General features: G+C 39.0%; 1 protein-coding gene and 1 pseudogene across 1 annotated transcript; both read right to left on the reverse strand.

Moving 5' to 3' along the window:
* On the reverse strand, positions 1 to 4,861 carry LOC138160089 (DNA damage-regulated autophagy modulator protein 1-like). The gene is given in 3 exon segments (XM_069086591.1): positions 1 to 3,057; positions 4,532 to 4,706; positions 4,709 to 4,861. Coding segments are annotated over 3 exon segments (711 nt in total). The 5' UTR covers positions 4,770 to 4,861; the 3' UTR covers positions 1 to 2,582.
* Positions 4,788 to 25,222, reverse strand: part of LOC138161036 (ADP-ribose pyrophosphatase, mitochondrial-like) — a 26,079-nt pseudogene continuing 5,644 nt past the window's right edge.

Genomic DNA, 25,222 nt, shown 5'->3' on the forward strand with positions numbered 1-25,222 from the left:
GAGGAATATTCCCTTTATTTAAATCCTTCAGGCCATGAAGTATATATAAAAAAAGAAATACAATTTTGTGAGCATTGAAAATGATACAGATGTGTGGAGAAGGCCAGCTTTGGGTTACATTCATCAGAACTGCCCAGTCTGGAAGTAGTGACATGTGGCCTTGCCTGTTTTCCAAGCCAAGAGGCACCATTTTGTCTAGCCCATATAACACACAGAAGTTCAGTCTCTGCCATAACTTTCTGCATTGAAGACGTTTGCCACAAAATGGTGAAACCCACACAAAACTGAAATGTTTACAGTACACAAAGTAAAACATACAATATATACTCTAGTTAGTTATCGAAACTAACTAGAAGACAATAAAAATGAATGAAGAGCTAAACCCCATTATAAAGTATCTCATTACTTCACAATTAGCTTTCTAGTGTAGGTCCCATATGAATACAGTATACTGTTCATCTTTCTCATCATAATAAGAAAAACTTGACCTAAGAGTTCATCCCATACTTCAATGAGATATGGAGATCCTACCATGCTATTGCCCATTATAATGACTCCTGAAATAGCTACAGTTCCCATCTGGAGGGAAACAAAGGCAGTCATTTAAGATTTAGAGGAATGCCTGACCTGGATCTAATGAGTTCCCTTGGCTGAGTGATATCAAAGAATCGATCATATAATCTCAGAGTAAGAAAGAACCTCAGAGGTCATTCTGTTCAGCCCATCAATCAACAAAGTATTTATTGAGTATCTATTCTGTGCTCACCATTTTCCTGATTTCTCATCAAGAATTAAAAAAAAAAACTGATTGGGCTGCCGTTGGTGTATGTCCTGAGAGCTCAACTAACTGGCACCAGAAGTTTGGTCTTCTTTCCTCAAGTTTGGGTGTCCAAGGACACTAAATGGAGCTCATCTTTTTCAGGATGGTCTTTTGACCAACCTTAAAGGCAAGTTCCCCTTCTCCTTTGTGATTAGTGTCTGTTTTTTCACTAATGAAATCTCATTTGGGTTGGAAGAGGTCGAAAAAATATAGAACTGGTAAAGGCAAGTGTGAATACATGTGCATGTGTGAGTATGTGAGATACCACATACATGCCAGCCAGCTAGATTTGTGTAGACTTTTGTTTAGCCTTTTTTCTTTTTTTTTCTTTTTTTCTAAAGCAATCAGGGTTAAGTAACTTGCTCAAGGTTACACGGCCAGTTATTTCTGGGTGTAGTGCTAAGTATCTGAGCCCAGATTCGATCCCAGGTTATCCCGACTCTGGGGCCAGTGCTCTTACTCACTGCACCACCTGGCCGCCCCTTGTTTAGCCTTTTTTCTGCAGCATTCTTCCTGGGCATCACACAAACAAAAGAGGCCAAAGACTACATAAATGTGTCCTTGGAAAAAACTTCTGCTTCTTCCTCCCTCCTGTCCCTCATCTACTATCGAGGACATATATGCTAGTGTAAAATAAAAGTACTGATTGAATCAGCCACACTGCAAATAATGAATGCTTTCAAACTTTAAATGCTTTTCCTATGTAAGTTTTTCTAGAGTTTTATGGTTACTCAAAACCCCACCCCTTTCTTCCCATATTTATTTCAAAAGGTGCTGGATATAAAATCCAAAGACAATTTTCACTTTTTTTTTCATTCCTTCTCACCTTAACTCTGTGCTTATTTATGAATTAGATTTTAAATTTCTAATTTGTCATATAGTCATTTTTTTTGTCCTGGGTGAGGGGAATTCTTGGGACAGAAAATGAGACTTGCCCCATGATGACTGCCCCCCCATAGCAGGCCTGAGGGCTGAAATTGCCTGCTACATGCATAGGATTTCAGAACTATGGTCTTACTTAAAGTTAATACCCTCACACGAAGTATTTAATATGTTTTCTAAAAATCTGAACAGTCCCTTAGTCCAGAGGCATCCAAACTCATAGCATCAAAACCCCCTATGGAACACCAAAATGAAATGAAATTGGTAAATGTTTAGCAAAATAAGTAAAAATAAAATACAAAGTAGACAATGTTAATTTGTGGTTTTCTAAGTCAATATGCAGACTACAGGCATCCATTTCTCTTTGAGTTAGAGACCACTGACCTTGGTAGTGGTATTATGTTCACCAAGATCTTTATAATTATGACATATTTGGAAATATTACAACGATTAATCAGATTTTATAAATGCTCTCACTATGAAATTGGGCAAGCCATTCTTTAAAAACAAAGTCAAATTTTAATAAAAAGAATGGAAAATTTGCCCTGTTATAAAGCTTTAAAAGCAAACAACCACTTAAGATTGGTACAAAAATAAAGTATTCTCACTTTTATGGAATCTTTCTGTGCACCAACTTTATGTTAATATATATACTTTTAAATGTCTTCTTAGAAAAATATGAAACATTTCTACAACTTCCTAAAGTCTTTTTGGAAACATACCTTTGGGCTTAGTACAAATATGGGAGTTTTCAGGGAGGAATTCAAGTCAAACTTGCCGCAGAGCAAGATCAGGTCGATGCTGAAACCTGATTTTTCTGTATCACTGGCTGGTTTCTAAGTCCACAAGATACACTGACTAAAAAAGAACTCTTCTTTCTTCAGAAGTCATTTATTTCTGTAGATATCCTTGGAGTGACATTCTGAAAATCTTGGATGAAAGCCAGGAAGTAGAAAATGAAGCTAAAAACCACTGTCCACTCGCAGACTGCACTCACTACATGATACATGTAATCATTTTCATTTGGATTCCATTCCAGTTTTGTTATGGAAATTAGTGAGGCACAGGCAATCATGGGAATGACAGCAGCACAGGACACGGCAGAGATGGCCATCCTTATGTGGCAGGGTGGGCATGACTTATAGGAAATGATGGACTGAAGTAGGGTGTACGTAACAGCACAGACAAAAGCCAACAGGGCACCTCCATCATGGACCACGGGAACAGTCAGCTCCTGAAAATTGGCTACAATGCCCATTCCAAGACAGCCCACCAATCCAAGCACTAATGACACCAAGTTAAAAATTGGACTCCTGAAATAAGAAGTTTGATTTTGCTTCTCCACAATTTTATATCTTTTTTTTTTAAGTGTTCTGTACCACTTTATTCAAGTTATTCCTTGGATGAATTAAATATTCTAGCCCTGTTGGATTCTTGATTATTTTCATTATTGTTGTAAGCAGGAGAGCTATGCTGACCACTGAGTCCAACTGTCATACTTCCTAATTCAGGTAAGGTGGTATTCAAAGGAATATGTAATGTCCACAAAGAACAGTTTCATTCAGTATTTGTAAAAAAAAAAAATTTCCCCCAATAATTATGATGTTGCTGTTCTTTCTGAAGGCTCAAATTGTCCCGCTTCACACTTTTCCTTGAACTTTAAGTAATCTCTTCTTTTATCAAAATGTTTAATCCGCTGTTGGGGGCAGCTTGATTCAAAAAGGCTTCTGAATGTTTTACACTTGGAAGCATCATCAGCCTTTTCAGCCAAGCACTTCCAGGAGTCATCACGAGCTCCCCAGCTAATTTGCCTTTCTTTCATGGAAGGTGCGGTCATTTTCACGTCTGCTCGGAGGCGAACCCGGAGCCCTTCCGGCATGACTCCTTCGAGCCACCGTCTCTTCTAGGCGGAGGGGGCGGGATTTCCTGTGTTCGCTCCCGCCCCTCTCTGAGTGATTTCCTGCTGTAGCCGGAAGCTGTTGGTGTGGCGGACGGCTTAGCTGACTTCAGGCAGAGATGCTGGAGTGCTTTGCTATTTTCTTCTCAAACTCTTTTTAAAGATGAGGAAATGGAGGCAAACAGGGGTAAGTCACTTGCCCCAAGGTCACAAAACTGGGGTAAGTGACGCCCCACAGTCGCCAAGCTAGCTAGTGTCTGAGGCTAAATTTGAACTCAGGTCTTTCTGATTTGAGACCCTGGGCCTTATTCACCACCTACTTGTTCTCTTTGCTTTATCAATCATTAACTATTTAATTATTTGTTTATTAATCATTAAGTTTACTCCCTGAGCTGCAGTTTGCCCTCTCTGAGAAATGAACTATTCGAAGTCATATTATAAGCAGCACATAAACTCGTGTTAGTTATTATGGGCAAGATTTCCGGAGCTCCCTATTTCGTCAGGATTTCAGATTTGGAAGGAATCTTAGGGCCCATCTACTCCAATCTTTTGCCGGTGGGGGGGAAAAGAAGGAGCAATCAATCCTACCAGCCAGCCTTCCGTAGCATATCAGATAAGTGGTTGGTCACCCAACTTTTGTTTAATGCCCTTAAGTGAAAGAATACATTGCCTAAGGCTGCCGGTAAGCTCTTTTCCCAAAATTCATTGGTTAATAAAAGTTTCCCTTATGTTGTTACAGATTAGCCTCTTTACAATTCAAACTCATTGGTCCCAGTGATGGGGGACGGGATCCCAATAGGTTCAGCAGGAATATGATCTTATCTAAGACCGGAAAACCTGCAATATCGTCTGGAAGAATTCAAGGGCTCAGGCTTAATTGGAGTGAGAGTTGTAGAAGTTTATTATGCTTGGGGAAGAGTCCTTTAGAGGACATGCCCACAATTTTACATCTTGTGTACACAGTAGCTGCACCAAGAAATGCAGAAAAGTTGACCATGAATCCAAAGATACCACTCTCAGCAGGGGTTGTCCCTGTGTCACTGATGTATGGAAGGAAGGGGTTGACATGTCCGAAGAGCACAGCGATCACATAGGAGATGATGAAGGTGCGGAGGACCAGGTTACCAGGAGGAAAGGGACAAAGGCCATCCCTTTCAGGAAGCACAGCATCCTGCCGTCAAGAGCGGGCTAGGGGGAAGCAGGGCCTGGTACCAGAGGTGGTGCCACGGTGCCCGTAGCTGCCGCGGTGCCCGTAGCTCCCGCGGAGATTGGACATGTGCTGGGGCACGGTGGACTAGGTTAATTTTTTAAAATTAAATTTTATTTTTTTCAGTTAATCAAAGTGCACCTTTTGTCCCTCTTGTCCCCTCCTCCAGCAATTGAAACACAAAGAAAAAGCTGTTGTAGAAAAAAGGAGTCAAGCAACACAAATTCTGGCTTTGACCATGTCTAAAAAGTAGGTACATATCTGTAATGGGAATGTAAATTTTTAAGATCTTCCTTGCCCCTAGGCTAAAGTGCACCTGGAGCCTGGGGTGGGAGGCTTGTTTTTGAGTAGTAGATACTTCTTGATTGGCCAGTGGGTCCAGAAGGTTGTTACATTCTCTGAGCCAGGAGAAGGCTATATAAACCCTGATTTGAGGCTTTGTTTTGGGGCTCACTTTGAGAAGTGTTCTGTGAATCAGATGAGACTCTGGGAAGCCACTGTTGAGAGCCCCCCCCCTTTGAAAAACCCAGATGTTGATGAAACCCAGATGTTGATTTGGTATGGATGTAATGGTTGGACAATTTGGAAACTGTCTACTTGATCTGTTTCTCTGTCTTGATAATTTTGTCTGTATATTCTGAAGTTCGGGGTGCTGACCTTTTTCCCCTGAACTAGGTAAATGATACATATCTGACTGATTAAAGTAAGCTTGTTAACCCATTTTGAGTTGCTTTCCTTTATCAAAGCAGATCTAAGAACCTGTGTTGGCAGCAAACCATGTGACGCTGGGGTGCTTGCTGATACGATATCCCAGTCTGATCTCTTGCATTCCTTACAACTGTAAGGAGGTGGGCAGTATCTTTCATCCTGAGTCCTGGGGAGTTCATTGTTATTGTGGTGATCAGAGTTCTTAAGTCTTTCAAAGTTATTTGTTTTTGCAGTGTTTTTATTGTACAAATTATTGTGATTTTGCTCACTTCGTTCTGCATCCGTTTCTATAGGTCTTCACAGGTTAATCTGAATCATTTCTTAAAGTACAATTCTTCCTTTAAATTCCTACACCATGATTTGTTCCACCGTTCCCTAATTGATAGGCACTCCTTCAATTTCCAGTTCTTTGCCACTACAAAAGAGCTGTACATATTTTAAAAGTTTATTGATTTCTAGTTTTCAACATTTACTTTCATAAGTTTAAAATTTTTTCCCTCCCTCTCCCTTTCCTTCCCAAGGCTCTCTCTATATATTCGTATTAAACCTATTTTCACATTAGTCATGTTGTAAAGAAGAATTATAATGAATGGGAGAAACCACGAGAAAGACAAAGCAAAACAAAACAAAAAAGAAAATAGTCTGCTTCACTCTGCATTCAGACTCCATAGTTCTTTCTCTGGATGTGAATGGCATTTTCCATCATGAGTCCTTTGGAATTGTTTTAGGTCCTTGCATTGCTGAGAAAGTACACAATTTTCTAGATAAAACCCCTTTTCTTTTGATCTTTTTGGGGTATAGATTTAGTAGAACAAAACAAAATTTGAAGCAAGTGAAGACATTTGAATACTAAAGAAATCAGGTTTATTCAGTAGAATCCTTAATCCTGTCACTATTTCTGGGGTGCATGGTGTGACATGAAAGAAGCAGAAATACATTGATCAATAAACACCAAACTTGGGGCAGCTAGGTGGTGCAACGAATAGAGCACCAGCCCTGGAATCAGAAGGACCTGAGTTCAAATTTGACCTCAGACACTTAACACTTATTAGCCATGTGACCTTGGGCAAGTCACTTAACCCCAATTGCCCTGCATTCCCCCCTCCAAAAGGAAAAAAAAAATGCCACTCTTTAAAGGGCATAGTGAATAAAGCACTGGCCCTGGAGTCAGGAGGACCTGAGTTCAAATCCAATTTCAGACACAACACAAAAACTAGCAGTGTGATCTTGGGCAAGTCACTTACCCCCAATTGCCTTGCCTTCTCCCCTCCAAAAGGGAAAAAAAAATAAACACCAAACTTCAGGGAAGAACAGCAAGGAGGTAAGAGTTGCCAAAGGAAAATGATTGTTTTTTTCATGATTGTTACTAGTTTCTGTCCCTATCTGTATTATCAGTGTTTGGATGATCTACATAATTTATAAACCACTAAACTCTCTTGACAGAAAAGTGTGTGCAGTTGTTGTCTCAGCATTTGATTTTTCTAAGGACTTCATAACTTCTTCAACAAACTTATTTCAATGTGGTACTGATTTTCTCTCCTAGATCCACCATTCCCTCCTGTGATTGCCCATTCTCCAGTTTTTGCTTTTGATTTGCTACAAATTATAAGATATTTTCTCCAGTAAAAGGGCAAATGACCCTTTGCATTGCTGTCCCTTTCTCTCCTAGTAATAATGAGATCAACGTGGTTTGGGTTCCTGTCACCCAAAGCCCTTGACCAACCAATCCTGTTCAACCTATAGGAATTCTAGGTCATCCATATTCAATCTCACACAAACCATTCTGTCTCTTTGGTTCAAAATGTTCATCCTTTTCATTGTTTATTCCACTCATCTGTGGATCTGCCCACATGGGTCCAGACAAGACAAGAGAATGGAATGTATTGCACAGGATTTTAAAAATCATAATAACAAAATAAAAAATGATAACAATAAATTGTTCACTTTCTCACTGGGAATCTGACTACATTCAATTTCTGAATTTGAGCAAGGTGATATGCAAGCCTTGTAGGATTTTTTTTTATCAACTCCTTTAGAAACTGATGTAGCAGCTGAGCTTAGATGAAACAAATGTGATAAGAATAAAATACTATAAGCTAGCCCGCTTTCAGAGATGGTCACAGTAGACAAAGTCACACAATGACATTATAGCTAAAACCTGAGCCAGGCTATGTCTTGATATCCATGTCCTGGAGGTAGCTTCAGGAAATTATTGGCAATGTAATCTTGAGGCTGGAAACACATAGCCCAATGCCTATTAAACATCTTTGGATGTAGTCTGGATGAACACTTCTCAGATCATGTGATAATAGATTTAGAACTGGTAGGGACCTTGTAAGTTATTTTGTTCACTTTCATTCTGAGACAGCTTGGTACAGGGTGAAAACATGGGATATGGCATTGGTGAACTGTTTTCAAATCTCAGTTCTGCTTTCTGTCACCTGTACAACTAGACAGGTTTCCTCAGGTTCCCCATCTGAAAAATGAGGTTGAACTATATGGACTCTGGAACCCTATTCAGCTCCAGATCTATGATCCTGATGTGGAGGGAAGTCCTCCAGCTGTAGATGGACTGTAGTTTGGATTAGTTGACCATAATTTCAACCCTGTGATTCTTTAATTCTGTAGTATTTTCATTGTCATATATAATTTGACACTTTTAGGCTATTTTTATTCAAATTTCAGTTATGAAAATGAATTATATATACAGATTTATTACAAAAATGAATTATATATGTATGTATACTATATATTCATATAGTTTTCCCTTTCCCTTCCCCTTTTCCAAGGGAGCTAATCTCATATAACAAAGAATTTTTTTAAAGGAAAAAAACCTGATCAATAATATTGAAAGAAAATCTGACAATATTTGTAGTGTTCCACACTTGTGGACAACCAATCCTCCCCCACTCTCTCACCCTGGTCAGATTAGTAGGGAGAGGTGCCTTTTTGTATATCTTCTTTAGGGCCATGCTTGTTCTTTATAATTTTGGAACATTAATTTTTGGTTGTTTTGTGGTCATTGTTCTTTCTACTTCCATAGTTTTTAAGTTGTATATATCATTTTCCTAACCCTCTGCTTATTTCATTTTGCATCAGTTCATGTCTTTTCATGTTTCTCTGTATTCATCATATTTGTTGTTATAGCAGGGTAATATTTAGTTACATCCATGTATTACAATTTGTTTCGCCATTTTCCTTTGGTCTTTTAAAAAATTAGTATTTTTGTTGAAGCATTTTGTTTGGACATAGTCAGCACTGCCTCCCCAAATACTCAATTCCTCCATTATATTATTCCAAATTAGATAAGCAAAGGAATTAAAAAGAGAAATGTAATTTTTATAATTTACTGTTAATAGAAAGGAAGGCTGTGTTTTAACTTCAACCATTTGCTCTCAAAATTGACCCTCAGGGCCTTGTCATCTTTGGAATAACAGGAGAGCACACAAAAAAGAAGAAGAAAGCATCTGGGCATTAGTACATTGATGACATCCTCTGACTTCGAAATGTTCTTCCCCACCGTAATTGCTTGATCACATCTTTCCAATTAGATTTTTTATTGCTTTTTCACCCACTCTGCCTTCATAATTCTGGGAGAAAATAGCTCTCCTGAGACTTGACCTATCTTCCAGTAAGGAAGCATCATAAAAACACCAACTGTGGTACCAATGTACTATATACAGAGAAGCCCACAAAGGGAGTATAAAGGAAAGCTACAAGCACGGTCAGGAAAGCTATGGCCTTCCCTGGGCTGGATCTAGCTAGCACAGGTGATGAATATCTTGTGGGGTGGGGGTGGGGTGAGGACCCTCTTTTTTCCCTGACCTATGCAATGACTTGCAAGCTACCTTGCCCAGCATAGGACTGTGTCCCCCTCACGGTCCCATGGCCCCTGTGAATGAGGGCCACTCTGTACCAATTTGAATGATGAATTTGAGGAGTTTTAAAACTGTGGACTTGATCTGTTTCTTACATCCATTTTAATTTTCAAATTTGTCAGCAAAGGCCTTTCAAACGATTGATTAGGTACTCATGTTCATAAGCTATTTATTAAAGGATGCTTTGTCCAGTCAGACAAGGAATTGTACCCAGATGGATGACAGTGTGGCAGCCATCTAGAGATCGCTAGGGATGGCTCCTGTTTTTCTATCTTTATACTGGAAAAGTCCCTTCTCTGATGTGTGTAAGGGACATTCAGGGAATGCTAGAGCTGGCTTGGACTGGCATGGGAGAGACAATTGTTAAATTTTTAGTGTATTTACACTTTAGAAATCAGTAAATGCTGCAAGTCAAGATTTGTTTTTTAGACTTAAGATAGTGATTGAGAAAATGTTAAAAATGCATATTAAAATCAAAAGTATATCATGCATACATTTCTTTCCCCCTGGAGCCAGTTGTTAAATATTAATCATTATTCCACTCCCTCCCCCCTTTTTTTCTGGTATTTTAAGATTGTGATTGGTTACCTCCTCTTCCAGATATATTCTTAGGGATCTTTAACTGCAATAACTGATTGAAGGAGATGAGAAGATGGGATTAGAATTATTTCCTAACTCTATTTGTGACTGGCTTTGAACTCAGATTTTCCTAACTTTAAATCTAATGCTCTATCCACTACACTACCAGCTGCCTCTAATAATTAGCATAATTTCAATTGCTTTCCAGGATGTTTGGACCAATTCACAGTGCTTCCAACAATGTATGTCTGTCTTTCTGTGAAGACAATGTGATACAGTAGATAGGGTACTGGATATGAAGTCAGAGGACCTGGGTTTGAATCCTGCCTTTGCCACTTAACTGTGTGATTTTGTCCTTGGGCTTTTTTTTCTTTTTCATTTATAAAATGAGGTTGTTGGTTTTGATGGCTTCTAAGGTTTCTTCCAACTTCAAATTTAAGATCCTGTGATCCCTCCATCATTGACTATATTTATCACTTAGGGTCCAAGGCAATCGCATTGAAATATAAGCAGTTATCCTGCCTCAGATACTTGTTAGCTGTGTGACCATGGGCAAATCACTTAAGCCCAATTACCTCCCTTTCTCCCCCCCCCCCCCCCCCCCCCTCTCCCCCCCCGCCCCAAAGAAATTTAAACAGTAAATAACGAAAAATGGAAGGGAAAGAGGTAACCACAGGATGGAGTAATGAAGACAGAGTAAGACCTGGTGTGATTTGCTGTCAGAGTTTTACATCCATGAAGATGCTCTGGGGCTGGGGATTGAAGGGAAAGATTTGGACTGTTAGCACTTGCACCACATGGTTCCAAGATTCTCTCTAGAAAGTACAGTTAACCATGCCTAGTAGATTCTTCCTTCCCTTTTTGCAGCCTGACCAAATGTGTGGGAGAAGGGAGGAGACCAGCTGGAAGCAGGATAAACACTGTCATTTTACTTTTTCTGAACGAATTTATATCGTCTCTTCACTGGAAGCTGCTCATTACTCCAAAGGACTACAGATGTCGAACAAAGCTTAGAAAAATCCCGTGATGCATATGGGAAATAGCCTGTGGAGTATAGAACCTGCCTGTGTAGGTGCTTTCTTCTTTTTGTCTGTGACCAGAGAATCTGATCCCTCAATCAGTCGCGCAGTAAACATTTATTGAGCACCTTCTGTGTGCCAGTCATTGTGCTAAGAGTTAGTAACACAAAAGGAATAAAAAGATGGGCCTTGCCCTCAAGGAGCTTACAAGTGGTATTGTAATGCAGATATCTGACAAGTTATTTAGGTAAAACATATCCAATCCTTTGTCATCTTGTTATCACCTTGGCAACATCTTCTCTCTGCTCACATACCTACTCCCCTGGTTCAGGGCCTCATCACCTCTGTCTTGGATGATTATAAAAGCCTCTCTGTGTTGAGTCTCCCCTTATTCCCAGTCCATCATTCACTCATCTGCCAAAGTGATCTTCCTAAAGCGCTGGTGTGACCATGTCATCTACCTCCTCCCTATTACTACCTATGGCTCCCTGTTACTTTGAGGACCAAATATAAAGTCTTCTATTTGGCATTTAAAGCCCTTTACAACCTGACTTCTTCCTACTATTCTGGCCTCCTTATACTTTAAGATTCCCCTTCTACATACTCTATGATCCAACTGCATGGACCTACTTGGTTTTCTTCACACAGGACAGGACAGTTCTTTTTCTGAAAGTAACTTACCCCAATATTTGGAAGTCCCCGCCTTTTCTGGCTTCCTTCAGGATTCAGCTCAAATTCCACCTTGTGTAGGAGACTTTTTAATGGTTCCCCTCTCACCTATTTCCATCTACTCTGTATGTATCTTGTATGTAATAGTTATTTTCATGTCTCCCCCATGAGAATATGTACTCCTTAAGGGCTGGGACCAAGATTTTGCATTGTTTTTGTATCCTCAATGCTTAGCACCATGTATATAAGTGTTTAATAAGTGCTTGTTAACTGAATCATCACTCTGAACCAATAAAGATTTATTAAGCACCTATTATGTGTGCTAGGCAGTGTCCTAAACACTGGGTATGCAAAAAGAGGTAAAAGACAGTCCCTGTCTTCAAGGATTTTACATTTGATTTAAAAATTATTTTAAACCCACGTGTACAAAAATATTTATAGCAGCTCTTTATGGGGTGGCAAAGAACTGGAAATTGAGGGGATACCTATCAATTGGGGAATGGCTGAACAAGTTGTGGCATATGAATATAATGGAATACTATTGTGCCATAAGAAAGCAGGCAGACTTCTGAAAAACCTGGACTTACATGAACTGATGCTGTGTGAAGTGAGCAGAACCAGGAAAACATTGTATACAATAACAACAACATTGTGCAATGACCAACTTTGATAGCCTTGGCTCTTCTCAGCAATGCAAGGTTCTAAGACGATTCTAAAAGGCTCATGATGGAAAATGCCATCTACAACCACAGAAAGAATTATGGAGTCTGAATGTAGATCGAAGCAAACTACTTGCTTACTTTCTTTTTTGTTTTGTTTTGCTTCTTCTTTCTCAAGGTTCATTCCACTAGTTACAATTCTTCTTTGCAACATAAATAACTTGAAAATATATTTAATGTGAATGTATATGTTGAGCCTATATCAGATTGCATGCTGTTTTGGGGAGGGGAAGAAAAATTTAAAATTCAGAAGCTTGTAGAACTGAATGCTATAAAAAAAATAAATATTTTTTAAAAAGAGGCAAAAGACAATCCTTGTCTTCGACATTTTACATTTCTTTTAAAAATTAATTTTTATTGACATCCTTTGTATTTGTATTACTGTTTTCCCCAATAAATATGTCTCACCTCTTCCTTAACCTTCTGAAGCATGTCTCTTCAATATTTTCTGCTACCTTTAGAAACAGGAAAGCACTGGAGCTAAATACCAATCCTTATATTTATATGCTGTGATAGTTTCAAGATGGGGTGGGTTTCCCCTTTTAGTAGTATCTGCTTGTGTGCATTGAAAACTTCCCCCTGAGGAGGAAAAAATCTTATATGAACAAAAATATTTTTATACTTAATTTTTATTTTTTTCTCAATTACACGTAAGCAAAATTTTTAAACATTCTTATTTTTAAACTTTGAGTTCTATATTTTCTTGCTCCTTTCTTTCCCCTCCCCCTCTTTTAGAATGCAAGCATTTGATATAGATTATACAAGTGGAGTCATGCAAAATATTTCCATATTAGCCATGTTGCAAAAGAAAACAAACAAAAAATCCCCTTAGAATAATAAAGAATGTTTAAAAAAAGGATGCTTCATTCTGTATTGACTCCATCAATTTTTTCTCTGGAAGTGTATAGCATTTTTCATCATAAGTCCTTTTCCTTTTCTTTTCTTTTTTCTTTTTGGAGGGCAATTGGGGTTAAGTGACTTGCCCAAAGTCACATGGCTAGTAAGTGTATCAAGTGTGTGAGTCAGGATTTGAACTCAGGTCCTCCTGACTCCAGGGCGCCACCTAGCCACCCCTCCAGCAGCTCTTTTTATAGTGGGAAGGACTAGAAACCAAAGGGGTTTCCATCAAATTGGGAATGACTGAACAAAGTGTAATATATGAATCCAATGGTATAGAGTATGCAAGGAAGGAAGTGGTTTCAGAGAAACCTGGGAGGACTTCTTTGAATTGATGCAGAGTGAAGTGAATAGAATCAGAACAATTTGAACTGTAACATCAACTTGAAAAAATAATTTTGAAAGACTCAAGAGTTCTGATCAATGCAATGATCAACCATGATTCCAGAGGACTCCTGATGAGAAGTACAACCCACCTCCTGAGAAAGAGGTGATGGAGTAATTAATATGCACAACGAAACACATTTTTGGACAAAGCCTACACGGGAATTTATTTTACTTTACTATATGCATATTTGTTTGAAGAGTTTTTTCCCCCAATGCAGGGGTAAGAGTAACGTGGAATGGAGGTAAAAATGCTTAAAAAGGGAAAAAAGTTAAAAATCCATTTGCAAAGAAAGAAAGTTACCCTTCTTTTATAATAAAGAAGAAAAAGAAAATTCAACCATGCTAGCCAAGATACTGTACCCATAGTCTTCCACATTTACAAATAGGGTTTGGGAGATGCTACAAGCATTTCTATAATTTCTAAATTTGTCTACTATTTACCATTATGCTAAAGGTTACCACTAATCCTGACTTCTCTATACCCACATAATTTTGTTTAGGAAGATAATTTTCCATAGTGCCTGCAGCAACCCACAGCAAAACAAAGAAACTACCTTCAAAGTACAGAGAGGCAGATTATGGAAACATTCTGAGAAATCTCTCCTTTAAATGCTGATACTTTGCTTTCATTATGCGAATTTTGTTATTTTCCATACCCCTCCTGCCCCCTCACCTTTCCATTGGGCAGGGGGACATTTGTACCATTGTCCTGTGTGTTAGTCTTTCCACAGTAGTTTGGAAGCCGCTTGAATGGGACTAGTTGTTCTTGGTCAGGTTTTCCATTTTTCTTTATAGTATTCTTAGTCATTCTTTTTGCTTTAGCTAAACAAAAAAGCTCTTTCCAAAGTTATATAGACTTGTTGTACCAAACTCAAATAGAAATGAGAACCTCTAAACTGAACATAAGGATCCCTGTGCCTTCATGTTGACTTAGCTTTAAAATGTAATATTATCTCTTTTGTTGTATTTTAATTTATTTTGTTAAATATTTCCCAATTATATCTTAATATGCTTCAGACCATGTTTAGGAGTGTTGTGGACTCAGTAGGACCCACACAGCCCTTTGATGTAGACCTTCACTGATGTCGGTATCTAGAAAAAATAGCAGCATTTCATAAATCATACTCTTTCTTCTCATAGTAGGAATTCTTTTAAAAAAATTTGTATTTAGGGGTGGCCAGGTGGCTCAGTGAGTAAGAGCACTGGCTCCAGTGTCGGGATGACCTGAATCAAATCCGGGCTCAGATACTCAGCACCACACCCAGAAATAATTGGCCGTGTAACCTTGAGCAAGTTACTTAACCCCGATTGCTTAAAAAATTTTTTTTTTGTATTTAGCTTTAATCTGGGAGCTATGACATCTTTTTCAATAAGAGTGTTGTTTCTGGTAGTTGAGTGACACTATGAGGAATCCTAAAAAGAGATTGTTAAAGCATTTCTTTGAGGTCATTAGATAATATATATTATTATTACTCTTGGACAGAGAAACTGGTAGGACTGGCCAATCAGTGTACTAACAATAAGAGTGTTACAAAACCAGAGGATTCTAGAAATAGAAGAAAGGCCAAGAGATCATCTGGTCCAAACTCTAAGCAGGTGAGTGTGTGACACATTGGACAGAGTTGGTGATTGTATTTCTGAAAATATCCAGGGACCAAGATTCCATATAGTCCATTCACCTTGAAGGTCTATCCTCTGTTTAATAAAATCTGCCTTGGAGGCCAAGAAATTCTCTTTTATGCTCCACTTGAATTTTTACTATCTTCATTTAATCAATCTTTTTTCTTCTGTTATGATAGAATAAGGTCCTCTTGGACACATGCAGAGTTTTAGGACTGAGACAGTATTAGGTTCACTGGATTTGAAGTCAGGAAGAAAAGGGAACTTCAGAATTCCAACTCTCAGTCTCTCACATACAGTCTCTCACTTTCTCTTTCTCTTTTCTTGACTTTCTCCCTCATTTTCTGTCTCTCACACTCTTTCTCTCTTTCACTTTCTCTTTCCTTCTTTCTCACCTTCACTTTCTCTTCCTGACTTTCTTTCCCTCACTTTCTCTCTCATATAGTCTTTCTTTCAGTTTCTCTCTTGTGCTTTCTCTTTCTGCCTCTCTCATTTCCACTTTCTGCTCCTAATGCTCTCTCTCTTTCTCTATGAAACACACACATTTATGATCGTGCCTTTATACCTACTGAATTCCATGTTAATAGAGTTAGCACACTTCTAGCTTGTGTCTCGGGATATTGTTGAATATTCCTCTTAGCTCCATATTATAAATATAAATGATGAATTTATGTACTTTTGAGAAAACAGAAGGGTCCAAAGTCTTATCAAATTCTAAAAATCTCCTCAGGAAGCAAAGAACCAACAAAAATAAAGTATGTAAAGACACGTTCCTGTCATATTCTCTGCTTGCTCTCCTAGTGATAACGTACTTTACTGCACATGCTTGTCCCGCTATGTCTATGATCATGGCTATTCGTATGCCTCTCGAAAGTGAGCATCTGTTTTATACATGTGTGTCCTCGTATCTCTTCTAAGACCTTGCACAGGACATACTGATCGATATTCCTACATCCCTTCGGTTTTCATTAGTCTTCTCGTCACTCTGGTTTCCCCTCAAGTGATCGTCCTTTATTTTTCTCCCCTGTTGCTGCCAAGCTCAGAGAAAGCCAACTACATTTGTTTCTTTTCCTTCTTCATTATACACTCTCATCTCAACCACTTTTGTTCTGGCTTTTGACCTTACCACTCAATTAAAATTGCTTTCAAAATTACCAGTAATCTGTCTGCTAAATCATGACCTCTCTATAGCTTTGGACTCTGTTGACCATCCCCTCCTGGATATATTCTCTTCTTTTTTTGGCTTTTGACAATTAAGTGCCTATTATATGCCATGCGCTATTCTAGGTATTGAGGAAGTAAAAATAAAAAATGAAACAACCCCTGGCCTCAAGGAGCTTTGAATCTATCTTATTTTTGATGACACTGTTCTCTTTTGATTCTCCCATATATAATTTTTTGTGTTGTCAACACCTAGAGTGGTGCATTTCACATATCAGACTCTTAGTAAATGTTTGTTGCATTGATTTCCATTCATTTAACAAACATTTATTGAGTATTTGCAGTTGGCAAGGCATTGTGTGAATACAAAAAAGAATAAGATGCAGTTCTTATCCTCTGTCTAACAAAATCTGCCTTTAATATGAAAATATGTTTTGCATGACTTCACATGTATAATCTATATAAAATTGCTTGCCTTCTCAAGGTGAGGGAGGGGAGGAAGAGAGGGTAAGAATTTGGAACTCAAAATAAAAAAAAACAAGTATTAAAAATTATTTTACATGTAATTGAGAAAAATAAAAGTTGTATGACCTAAAAAAAAATGGCACATTATACACAAAATAAACGTAAAAATAAAATCTGCCTTACAAGGCAGAATGGATGTTGTGGCATCATTAATTATCAAACATATACTGAATACTTATTATATAACCTATTAGTTAATAATCAATACAATTTTATTAATCTCCTACTATGTGCCATGTACTATGCTAAGTTTAGGGGCACAGAGAAAGGTAAAAGACAGTCCCTGCTTTCAAGGATCTTAAAATCTAACGGATAAAGAAAATACACAAAAGAAAGCTGAAAATCAGTGGTGCTTGGGGGAGGGGGAGGGAGGGAGATGAGGGGCTAATGGTGGAGAAACAAAAGAAGTCCAATATGAGTGCAGCTGGAAGGTAAATTAGGAGGATCACCCCTATGAGGAAGAGTTATTACTTCACTCTCCAGCTCAGAGGGGCAGAGGGTACTGATGAGGGGTGAGTACTAAGGCTGATTGGATCTTGTAAGATGATGAGATTCGCCAATCATGAGTTTACTGGTGGCATGGTGGAGAATCCAAAGGGGTCCAAAATTACATTATCCTGCCTTCAGGGGGAACTAGGTTTAAGCCATCATCACTGAGTGAACATGTTTTATATCCCCCCAAAACCTTTAATTTTCTGAGCCTAGCCTTTCTGACAGGACTTGATGTCTCATAGAGACATCACTTCTTCATAGTACCCACCCCCCTCCTACCTTGTCCCCATCTCCAAAACCCCACGTCTGTGGTTTCTCCTTAGAACCTTTCGAACTTTCTAGCTGTTTAGAGACTGCCTGTGACATTAAGGGTAGGAATCCAATCAGATGTACTTTAGCAAGTCCCCTCCGCTCCTGTATAACTCTGGACCCTCTTCTGCATTATTATAAGACCTTGTTGGGCATGACAGCTCAGGTATTGCATACTGAAGAACTGAGGAGTGAAGTTATGCTGCCTGGCATAACCCAAGCACCAGGGCAGAAAAAGAGTGTCTCATCTGGATCTTTGTTCCCTTTCATCTTCCTGACAGGCAGCAAGATCATTGCACTCCCTCTGCAGCCTGATTCTGTAGATAACTAGCTATAGCTTTGTTTTTCAGATATTAGTAATCATCCTTTCTACCACTCTGCCTTCTCCAGATATGTAAAGTATCATTCCTTGTATGAGGCAAATTATGCCTGCTACTTTTAGCATTAATGGCTGGTCTTCCTTCTCTCTCTCCTCCTCCTCCTTCCCCTCTTCCTCTTCCTCTTCCTTCTTCTCCAGTCCTCACAAAAAAGCAGATACAAGGAGCTGGGACAATATAAATTGTTTAGATCCCACAATCTTAGAGTTAAGAGAACAGTGGCTTGGGTGTACTCGCAGGAAGGCAAAACAACATTGCCCAGCTTCACCCTGGTGGAGCAACTGCTCCCTTTCCAGGTCAGCTTCTTCCCAGAGTCTTTTTCTTTCTCTTTTTTCACGGACTTGAAGAGAATAAAAAATTGAGTGACTTCTCTCTTGAATCTTGAAGCTGAAATCTAGGGCACTGGAATCTTCTCTTCTCCCTAGCTCTTGCCAACTCCACCCTTCAGGCAGGTGAGGAGCACTGAGTAATCAGTCTCTGCTAAAGAAGAGAGTCCTGAATAAGAATCGCCATGGATTACATTTCGTAAGCCTATCCTTTTTTATGAATGAGTTTGTTCCCTTTGTCTGTGGGCCTATCCTTACTTGAGACCAGAGTGTGTATGGAGGGAATAGCCTTGAAGAGCTTTGTATTTTACAGACTCTCTATGCTAGGGCCTCACGGTTCTGCATGAGGAAAAAAAGCACCTCCCTGGGTGTTCTGTAAAGCCACTGAATTTCATAAGCCATTCTCTAACTCTATCAAGCAGAACCCTAAAACTTTAATTCAGGACTCTCTTAGATTTTCTTTGGAAGAATGAGCTCATTGGACCCCTGGTACTGCTGAGGATGTGAGCTCTGGCTCTAGATGCTAAACTCTCTCCCTTTTGCTTGAAGGGTAGAAGGGATTTAGGAGGGGATCCTTTATTCTCCTCAGTGATACCAACTGTTATACAAGAATTAAAGAAAGCCTTCATAATTCTCACACTGAAAAGTTTGAACATGGACTTATTTTAACATTGCCTCTAATTGCAACTAATGTCCTTCTAGTTGCAATCAGTAAACAAGCATTTTTTGTTATTGTGCAGTCATTTTTCGGTCATATCTGACTCTTTGTGACGCCATTTGGGGTTTTCTTGACAAATATACTGGAATGGTTTGCCATTTCCTTCTTGTAAGTAAGGTGGATTTTAGTGTGTATAAAGTGGATTTTTGCGGTTCTTTCTTAGAGTTAGTTTCCCAGGATCCATAGTCATAACAATCTCTTGTTCCCAGGTATCAGATATGATTTCTCATGATCATGGTTCAAAACATCTTTACCATCTTGTACAGCATTACATAATAAATAATATAAGCATTTGTGCTGAAATTATAAACATCCACTGTGATTACACAGTAAGATATAGGGATGTGGTGATGTAAACTTGTGAGGTTATCGCTGTATTGCTGGCAATATGCCTTCTTTGTCTGTTGCCCTATAAAGCAGGTGGGCACTGGTCAAGGAGTGGGGAACGCTTAGGGTTGAATGCACAAGCTAGAATGCTGTGTATGCCTTGACTGGCCACCATCAAGGCTTGGGGGAATCTGTGTTTGCCTCAACCATCCCCCACTGAGGCATGAGGGGACTTAGGGGAGCAAACAAGCTGTGATTGTCTCTATTGACCCCATTGAGTCATAGGAGTAGTTACCCCCTCCACCTCTCGCCAGCCCCTGTGAGAAGGGTGATCAGGGAATGCTGTAGGAGTTGTGCTTCTACTAGCAGGAACCCTTGTAAAGAAGACTAGGCTAGAATAATGTAGGATTATTAACCCCTTTGAAGTTGTCTTAGTATTTTCCTGTCTTACCAGATCAAGAGTGAACCTGTGCTAGCAGCCCTCCTGTGTGCTAGCGTTATTTCTCTTACACTTTTCCAGATCATTTTACAGATGAGGAAACTGAGGCAAACAGAGTTAAGGGACTTTCCCAGGGTCACACAGCTAGTGAGTGTCTGAGGTTGGATTTGAACTCAGGAAGATGAGTCTCCTTGACTCCAGGCCCATTCTATCCACTGTGCCAGGCACCATACTAGGGATATAAAGAAAGTCAAAATACAATCCCCACTCTCAAGGTGCTCCATTGTTTAACAGGGGAGACAACATACAAACAGCTATGTACAAACAAAACATAGACAGGCTAACTTGGAAAGAATCTTAGAGGGAAGGCACTACCCAGGCCCAGACCTGAAGGAAACCAGAGAAGCCAAAAATTGGATTTGGAGAAAGGGAGAATTTTAGGCATGGGGGATGCAGGCAGTGAAAACGCAGAGTATGGAGATAAGTATTGTGTGTTTGAGGAACAGCAAGGAAGACACTGTCTCTAAGTACCAGAGTATATGGAGGAGAGGAGAGTGTAAGAGGATTGGAAAGGCTGGAAGGGGTCAAGTTATGCAGGGATTTAAAAGCTAAACAGAAGATTTTGTACTTGATTCCTGAAGTGAAAGGGAGCCACTGGAGTTTACTGAATAGGGGAGGTGACATGATTAGACCATTGTTCAAGGAAGAGCACTTGGTAGCTGAAGGGAGGATGGACTGGAATGGGAGGCCATCCAGCAGGCTGTTGAAATAGAGCAGGTGTAATGTGAGGAGGGCCTGCACCAAGATGTCAGCAGTATGGTACAGGGGGACCTGCTCTTCCTAGCATGAAGTTAAGAATAAAGTGGGATGGGGGTGGCTAGGTGGCACAGTGAGTAGAGCACCGGCCCTGGAGTCAGGAGGACCTGAGTTCAAATCCGGCCTCAGACACTTAACACTTACTAGCTGTGTGACTTTGGGCAAGTCACTGAATCCCAATTGCCCTCCAAAAAGCAAAAAAAAAAAAAAAAGAATAAAGTGGGATGTTCTGTGAGTTCTCCTACAAACACAAATTCTCTTGCCAATCTTAAGCTTAACTAAATTATTTAACTAGCCAGCTAATTAATTAATCAAATTCCTTTAACTTAAAATTAGATTCCCTTAGACTCATCACCCGCTTTCTTTTTTAGGTGGGTTTCTTCTCAGTCCTGGATCCCTGCTTATTAGTTTTGCTGCACTAGGGGGTACTGTTAAGTTGTAAAACTCCCTCTTAGCCTCTGACCAGCTTGTTTTAATGTTAAAATTGCAGCTTCTTTCACCATGTCATTGTGTGCAGGAGGCTATGATGGAAATGTGTGGATTTGTTTTGAGTGCGCGAAATATAATGAGAACTCCGAATGGAACTTGCTGCAAGTTAGGGAGTGAAAAATGTACATTTGTAAAGTGTTGCTGATGATTTTTTCTTTTGGATAATTTAGATTATAAACCCATATGTTAGTGATAATGGCATGGTACAAAATGCAGTCACGGGGGAAACAGAATTTGATCTTCTTTGTTTGATACATGTATTATTTCCCAGGAGGCAACTGGAGTCTTCATTTGTCTAGTTTGTTCTTAATGTTCTTTCCTTTCCCTTGTGTTTTTGGAGTGAATTTAGTGTCTCGCAAAAGATATTGGAGTAACAGGCTTTAGACAGACGTCCTCTGTTTTGTTACAAAACCAGCTCCCTGGCCAGGTGAACCATGTGAGCAGCTTTGATAGAGGTCTGCCAATCTGATCTGAGGCTTCACGCAAAGGGATCTCATCTGGGCTTGAGAAAGCAATTCAGTCTCAAGTAGGGGACCTGCCAATGAAAAAAAAATTAAAGAATCAAATGTGTCCATTGGAAAAAATGCATTATAAATTGGGGGCAAAATAATAGCTTGCATTATATAATGCTTTTTTGTTAAATGATGCAACACACACACACACACAATCCAAACAACTCTTTAAGGGAAATGTTATTAACCTGGTTTTATAGGTAAGGAAGGTGAGGTTCTAGGAGATGGGTAGGAACTTATCAGATCGCACAGTGATGGATCAGAGATTCAAAATGAGGTCTTTTTTATCTGACAATTCCAAGCTTCTCAGGAAGCAGACTAGTAACATGTGATTAGTAAACTTGATACGGAACTGTATTTTTAAAACGTTTATCCATTTGTAGTTTATACAAGCATTTATGTTGTTTCTGAGTGCCATTCAGATTAAACCTCTGAAGATCGGGGATTTTACCTGACTCATTCTAGATTTAGACCTTGAAAGGACTTTAGAAGCCATCTCTTTCAATATCCTCATTTTACCAACGAGTAACTGAAGCCCCAGAGACTTGTCCAAAGTCACATAACTAGTGTGGCAAAGGTGGGATTTGAACACAAGGCTTCCTCACTGCCAAGTCCATTTTGCCATGCATTGTCTAGTATATTTTTTTTTCGAACTGCTCCTGGAAAGATGATGCTTGAGCATCAGTTAATAATAATACTTATACTTACATTTTGTTTTGCAACTTACAAAGCACTTTAACTTACATTATCCAATTTAGTAGCTTCTCACTGTCATGGAACGTATGCCTAAAGCAGCAGTTCTCAAAGTGTGGTCTAGGGACTCCCTAGGAGTTTCTGAGACCCTTTCAGGGGGTCTATGAAATAAGAACTGTTTTCACAATAACAATACTAATATGTTTTAATTTCTAATATGTTAAATATTAATGGATAAAACCCACATACACAAAAGCTCTTTAGAGTTCTCAATAATTTTTAAAAGTGTAGAAAGGTTTTGAGACAAAAAAGTTTAAGAACCACTAACCTAAAGCTATGAGTACTTTCTGAGTTCTCAGAGAAACCTTTACCTGAATTTAATTGAATCTAAATATTTGATGTGATCCTCTGTGTACATGTCCGAAAGTTCAATCTGGTCAAAGTATTTTGTAAACCTTTAAGAAAGGCAGAACATCTATATTATATGTGCAAAATACCTCTGTGTGTGGTTCCGTGTTAGGGATTTTATTGGCTATATCAATCTGACTCCAGATCTTACTCTCTGACTCTGAGGTGACTATTTTAGCATGGACAAAAAATAATTGAGACTCATATGACCAAATTATTGGATAATCTTCAAATCAAGCTTTATTGACAAAAATTAATCTAGTTAAGTCAATAAGTATTTGTTAATCACTTACTTTGTGCCTGGCATTGTAAGTGCTAGGAATACACATATATGTACGTATGCATGTCTATGTGTATAAATATGCACATATATATATGCATGTGTATGTATGCATAAATACACTGCAATTTGGGTGTGCATATGTAAAACATAGACATACACACATGTACATTTGTGTGTCCATATGTGTGCATAGGCAGTACATATGTATAGACACACATATACACACAAGTGAAACGCAAGGACCTCACATTGTATATGCATGCATACACGTGCACACATGATTGCGTGTATGCATGTATGTGTACACACACATACACATGCACTTTTTTGGGTTCAGACCTGTTGTTTTATCAGCATATGGAACTCCTAATGAGGAAAGCTTGTCTCTGTGCAGGCTATCAGTGGTTCCATAACTTTGAGTTTTAGATAGTCAGATAGATGTCGCGGACCCCCACGGCGCAGTGATTTGCCCAGCTTTGCACTGCTTTTATGTATCAGAGGCAGGACTTGATCTCAGGTTTTCCCGGCTCCTTTTACTGTCATGCTGCCTCTTATATATACTATATTTGAGATATACACATATACACTCCTTCTTAACATTATTTTATATAACTTTTATTCACTGTTTTGTATATGCTAGAAAACGTGGAAAGAACACTTACTTTGGAGTCAGAGGACCTGGGTTCATATCCTAACTTTGATGCTTACTATGACTATGATCTTGGACAAGTCATTTAACCTCCCTGGGCCTTAGTTTCCTCAGTTGTAAAATGAGGGAGAGGCGGCTAGGTGGTGCAGTGAATAGAGCACCAGGCTTGAAGTCAGGATGGCTCATTTCCTGAGTTCAAATCTGGCCTTAGACACTTACTAGCTGTGCGACCCTGGGTAAGTCACTTAACCCTGTTTGCCTCAGTTCATCTGTAAAATGAGCTGGAGAAGGAAATGGCAAACCACTCCAGTATCTCTGCCAAGAAAACCTAAATGGAGTCATGAAGAGTTGGACACGGTTGAAAAACGATTGAACAAAAAAATGAGTGAGGTGGACCTTAGGGCCTCTGAAGGTCCTTCCTAAATTAGTGATATTAAGTGTTGCTAATTAGAGTTTCTGAGGAGATTTGATTTAATGAAGAGAGGAATGTGATTGGTAAATACCTTATATCACATTGGCAATTACATGAATTATGTGCATATGCTGTTGTCTTAAGTAAGTTACACATCTTTATACCACTGATTTGTGGGGGGAAAGTTTTTTTTCATAGCTGGTAAATTTTAGACCCCTCTGTCCTAATGATTACACATTATCAATAAGGTTTTACTTTTTAGTTTTTAAAATAAATTTTTATTGATTTTTTTACATGACCTATTTTTGTGCCCGTGTCCCTTGGGAAACAGGGGATACATCCTTTATAGCAAAGAATAACTTTTTTTTTTACAAAAAAAAAAAAAAGAAGAGAAAAAATCAGCCAAAGAGATTTTATTTTTAAGGCTTCTATCAGCCAAACATGAAGTATCTTAAAAGTATTTAGACTGAACCACAGGGCTAAATTTCTCTACTGCTATTTGGGGGAACCTATTGTACTAGGAAATAACATAACCAAATACCCTGACCAAATCATGAAAATGTTTCTTGGAGACCAAAGTGAAGAAAGAAAGGTCAGGCAAGGAGAAGCGAAGGAGGTGGGGCTTTAGCCTTCAATTCCAGTTTATCCTTAACCCCTGTCAGAAGTCTCTAGCTACATCTGTGCTCATATTACCCCTGACTTTTTTTCAATAATCATTGTAACCTAAGATACCCAGAGTTGGTTTTTCTGGGGACTGGCACTTGGGTAGTACTTTTTGACTCATTTTTTTTTCCATGCTAAGCAGATAAAGTTTGCTTTGAGATGGATTCAGGGCATCCAACACTGGGTCCCTTGTCCCCGGAACAATAAGTGCCACATTCAACCGTTTAGGAGCATGGAAAGATCTGCTTCTATTCAAGACCTAATGGTAGTTTTATGGCCCCAGAAAATGGATGCATGAAAGTATGGTTGTGTTAAAGCTATATAAACAGGTAGAGCATGCT

The sequence above is a fragment of the Petaurus breviceps genome, unplaced genomic scaffold, assembly GCF_028583685.1.
Source record: "Petaurus breviceps papuanus isolate PSGF00001 unplaced genomic scaffold, PetGlider_PUasm1.0 118, whole genome shotgun sequence".
Lineage (NCBI taxonomy): Eukaryota > Metazoa > Chordata > Mammalia > Diprotodontia > Petauridae > Petaurus > Petaurus breviceps.